Source organism: Epithele typhae (genome assembly GCF_022376455.1).
Source record: "Epithele typhae strain CBS 203.58 chromosome Unknown BXZ73scaffold_506, whole genome shotgun sequence".
Taxonomy (NCBI): Eukaryota; Fungi; Basidiomycota; class Agaricomycetes; order Polyporales; family Epitheliaceae; genus Epithele; species Epithele typhae.
Genome location: NW_025954697.1, coordinates 1 through 4,821, shown reverse-complemented (window position 1 = coordinate 4,821; position 4,821 = coordinate 1). Strand labels below are relative to the sequence as shown.

The window sequence follows — 4,821 nt, the reverse complement described above, 5'->3', positions numbered from 1 at the left end:
GGAAAGGCAGTAAGAGAGAGGTAAACTCTGCTCGAGAATGCTTTCTGAGAGTAATGTACGAGGCAGGCAGTTGCCCGAGTGTCGCTAGTAGTGAAAGGAAAACCTAAAGATGGCTAGTACAACAAAGTAATGAACGCGACACGAGGAAGCAAGCTGGACTAGTAGGCAGCAATGTCTAGTACGCACCGAAAGGTTGCAGGACGCATTGCTGGTAGAAAAGCCAGTTTGAATTTGAAGGAAGTGAGATCAGAATGGTGCAACAAGACTATGGGTATTGAACTGCTGGACTAAGAGGTCCGCAAAGTAGTACTATAGATGAGGCACTTGAACGAAGGAACTCCTTCAAAGTGGATTTGAACACCACATTGAACGCTTCTCGAGTACCGCAAGGGAAAGGGAGGGCAGCCTAAAAGCTGCTCTGAACCTGAGCTAGTGCTCGGACACCGTGTAAGCCCAGCCGGTGAGGGAATATTCTAGTACAGACATTGGGTCGATTCTAGAGGACATGTAAGAGTAGCTAGTTGTTAATGCCACATGTTCAACCTAGGGTGCCCCTGTGGCCCCCCCGAGTGTGTGCGTTAAAAATCTAGTGGCCTATCGAACTACCCACTGTGAGTCTTAGAACCGCTGGGTAACAAAAGCGGCACATTGATTGGATTATAAAAGCGTTATCACAAAAACACAACAAGACTTTAAGCAACTGTATCGCAGAGCGCGACCTGCTCTTTAGTGAGTGGGACGAGCCCGTAGAGTGATGCGAGCTAATGTCTGTTAAAAGAATATAATGGTCAAGGGTTCGAAGAAGAAGGAGAGAAAGGCAGAGAAGGAAGGAATTCCTGCGGGCCAGCCCGTTGGTTAGTACTGGAGTAACTGCCCGTGAATTGTTTCTAATGGTGGTATAGAAACAAAAAAGCGCAAACGCGCTAACTCCTCCTCTCCGAAAAAGGGAGCGAAAAAAGCGACGGGGGCTCATCAGCAGTCCCCGAAGCCCGTAGCGATTCAAATGAGGGAAGACATCGAGATGTTAGAAGGTGATGCTTCAAACATCGAGGTGCATGCAGATGCCCGGAGTTCCGCAAAGAACAAAGGGAAGCAAAAGGCGATGCGTGTTGACGAGGAAGAGGTGGATATAGGAAGTGACTTAAGGCTGTCACCGAGTACTAGTCCAGAACCTCCCGAAGGGCATCGGGAGGAGGAGGAAGAGGTGCCACCAACGGGGGCTTTCAAAGCTTTGACTTTGGAAGAGGATGAAGATGTGGATGAAGGAGAAGCGGTATGGACTTTGACGGCTGAAACGGCTGTTAAGGGACTACCGTCAGGCTCTAGTGGATCATCCCCCGTTGGAAACCTGTTGGATAACAGCTGGACTAGCTGGGCAGAACTGAAGCAGATGAACTTGAATGGACAGCGACCGCCCCCTCCACCCTTCCTCGATAACATCCCGGGGGCTCTTAAGCCCTGGTTAAAAATTGAGGCGAAGAGAGATGCATTACTGACTCAGACGATGGTAATAGTCGTCATGAGCGGGATATTCAGCCCATCCAAAGATCATTTTATCGGGAGTGCAGTCTGGAAAGCGACGAACGGGGAAACTCGGGGTCGCCGGTACGACATTGTCCCCGGTAAGAAATGGATAGCTTGGGTACTTGACAACACGGACCAGGCGCAGAAATGCGTCAGCGAAGTAATGCTGATCACTAGCCTCCGCCGCTGCATGGTATGTTTCTTCCCGACCCGCGTGAAGCCTCCAACGATAAGAATCAGAACACTATATCCTGTACTTCCTAACACCAAGGACGGACTAGTCGCCGCCTTCGAGAAGTACTTGGAAAAGCTTCAGGTCAACTCGCCCAGTGGACCGAAGCCGTCTCCAATAAAAATCATTGAGTTACAGCGTGAAGTAAGGCCTATAATATCACACTAGCAGCCATGCTAAAAACAGCTTAATAGATGGATAGCGATAGAGGAGCATTGCGCATCAAGTTCAGAATGTCGCCCCCGGATGCCGCTTCCTTCTGGAAGTTGAGCGGGGCTTCATTCGAACACAACGGATCCAATTTTGCCTTAACAGATGTACACCCCTGTAATAGTTGTTGGTTGGAGGACCATGCGAACCCGGACTGTTGGTGGTTTGGATCGCCCTGTAACGCAGTCATGTCCTGGCACTTGATTTTTAACCATACTGCTCCGAGTAAGGCCATGGTATCACGGATGGAGGAGGATACGGCCCCAAAGAAGGGGAAGAAGGTTTCTAAGAAGAGGGCTAAGGGCTAGCGGGAAGGCAACGAATGTATAATATCATGCGCACTCATTAGATCATATGCTTGTAGTACTGTACGGTCTCGAACGATTGCATTGCTTTTTTCTTCTTTTCTAAAATGCGAGCGTGAAAGACCCCGTCTTCTTTAGACAACCCAGCGGTAAGTTTTTTGTCACGTGGGCAGTTTAGGGCAGGTCCGAGGAAACTTGGAAATGCTCGAGGTAGCCCGATAAGAAAAGCCACAAAAGATAAACAACATCCTGATAGTAAGACTTCAAAGAACGGGCGAGATCCGTTCAATGAAGACTTACTGTCAATACAAAAACACTAACACCTCACTAACAATCATACTAATAACATCACTACAACTTCCTTACCTTACTACAACCTCCTTACCTTACTACAACCTCCTTACTTATACACTTTCATTCTAAGACTTGCTTGGGATTGGGTACTACAATCTTGGGTAGAGGCTAAGAAAGGTTTGTAACAAGTGTGTAAAAGCACTCCTTACACTCCTAGAAAGGATCACTAGTATAACTACAATCTCCTTACTTATAAACTTTCACTCTAAGTACTTGCTTAAGATTGGGTACTACAATCTTGAGTAGGGGCTGAGAAAGGATTGTAACAAGTGTTGAAAGCATCCCTTGCACTCCTAAGGGACTGTAACAGATGTTTGAAGCACTCCTTGCACTTCTAGAAAAGACTACTAACATCACTACAACCTCATTACTTACAAGCTTTCAATCTGAGTACTTGCTTGGGATTGGGCATACAATCTTGAGTAGGGGCTAAGAAAGGATTGTAACAAGTGTTGAAAGCATCCCTTGCACTCCTAAGGGACTGTAACAGATGTTTGAAGCACTCCTTGCACTTCTAGAAAAGACTACTAACATCACTACAACCTCATTACTTACAAGCTTTCAATCTGAGTACTTGCTTGGGATTGGGCATACAATCTTGAGTAGGGGCTAAGAAAGGATTGTAACAAGTGTTGAAAGCATCCCTTGCACTCCTAAGGGACTGTAACAGATGTTTGAAGCACTCCTTGCACTCCTAGAAAGGATGACTAAGCATCACTACAACCTCATTACTTACAAGCTTTCAATCTGAGTACTTGCTTGGGATTGGGCATACAATCTTGAGTAGGGGCTAAGAAAGGATTGTAACAAGTGTTGAAAGCATCCCTTGCACTCCTAAGGGACTGTAACAGATGTTTGAAGCACTCCTTGCACTCCTAGAAAGGAAGACTAAGCATCACTACAACCTCATTACTTACAAGCTTTCAATCTGAGTACTTGCTTGGGATTGGGCATACAATCTTGAGTAGGGGCTAAGAAAGGATTGTAACAAGTGTTGAAAGCATCCCTTGCACTCCTAAGGGACTGTAACAGATGTTTGAAGCACTCCTTGCACTCCTAGAAAGGATGACTAAGCATCACTACAACCTCATTACTTACAAGCTTTCAATCTGAGTACTTGCTTGGGATTGGGCATACAATCTTGAGTAGGGGCTAAGAAAGGATTGTAACAAGTGTTGAAAGCATCCCTTGCACTCCTAAGGGACTGTAACAGATGTTTGAAGCACTCCTTGCACTCCTAGAAAGGAAGACTAAGCATCACTACAACCTCATTACTTACAAGCTTTCAATCTGAGTACTTGCTTGGGATTGGGCATACAATCTTGAGTAGGGGCTAAGAAAGGATTGTAACAAGTGTTGAAAGCATCCCTTGCACTCCTAAGGGACTGTAACAGATGTTTGAAGCACTCCTTGCACTTCTAGAAAAGACTACTAACATCACTACAACCTCACTACTTACAAGCTTTCAATCTGAGTACTTGCTTGGGATTGGGCATACAATCTTGAGTAGGGGCTAAGAAAGGACTGTAACAAGTGTTGAAAGCATCCCTTGCACTCCTAAGGGACTGTAACAGATGTTTGAAACACTCCTTGCACTTCTAGAAAAGACTACTAACATCACTACAACCTCATTACTTACACATCATCACTATAGTGCTTGCTTAAGATTACTTACTCCAATTTTAAACAAGGACTAAGAAAGAGATTGTAACAGATGTCTAAAGCAACCCTCACAATCCTGAGAGAACCTGCTACAACCCCACACTTACAAACTATCAATCTACACCTAAGTAACAAATCAGACATCAGAAACTGTAATAAAACTTGTAAAATTATGCAAAGACTGATGAACAAGCAACAAAGCATCTAGTGGGCTCCCCCACTATCAATTCATACCAATACAAATGCAAGCACGGCACTGCTCAAAGTCCAAAACCAACCCCTTTTATGATGACACACCATAACCGATATAACGTTTTCGCCACAGACTGTTCTGACGAGATAAGCTCGCGGGACGGTGACATTGCCCCGACGGCGAAGGGGACTGCTGCGTGCCCAGAGGCCGGCAGTATAAACTACGTGAATTCTCTGGGGGATAGCCTGACTTCGCCGGTTCAACGGCTGTCAACAAATGGATTAGAACCGGCACCTAGAGTACCGGTAAATGGTAGAGTTCATACGACCATAGTCCAGCAG

The 4,821-nt window shown here is 45.7% G+C and overlaps 1 protein-coding gene across 1 annotated transcript; it reads left to right on the top strand.

Moving 5' to 3' along the window:
* Positions 1 to 784: 784 nt before the first annotated feature.
* BXZ73DRAFT_85399 (uncharacterized protein) lies at positions 785 to 2,274 on the top strand (the record flags this gene model as incomplete). The annotated part of the gene is made up of 4 exons (XM_048024017.1): positions 785 to 854; positions 903 to 1,717; positions 1,796 to 1,900; positions 1,951 to 2,274. The coding sequence occupies 4 exons, from the start codon at positions 785 to 787 to the stop codon at positions 2,272 to 2,274; spliced, it is 1,314 nt and encodes a 437-aa protein (XP_047870545.1).
* Positions 2,275 to 4,821: the final 2,547 nt, after the last annotated feature.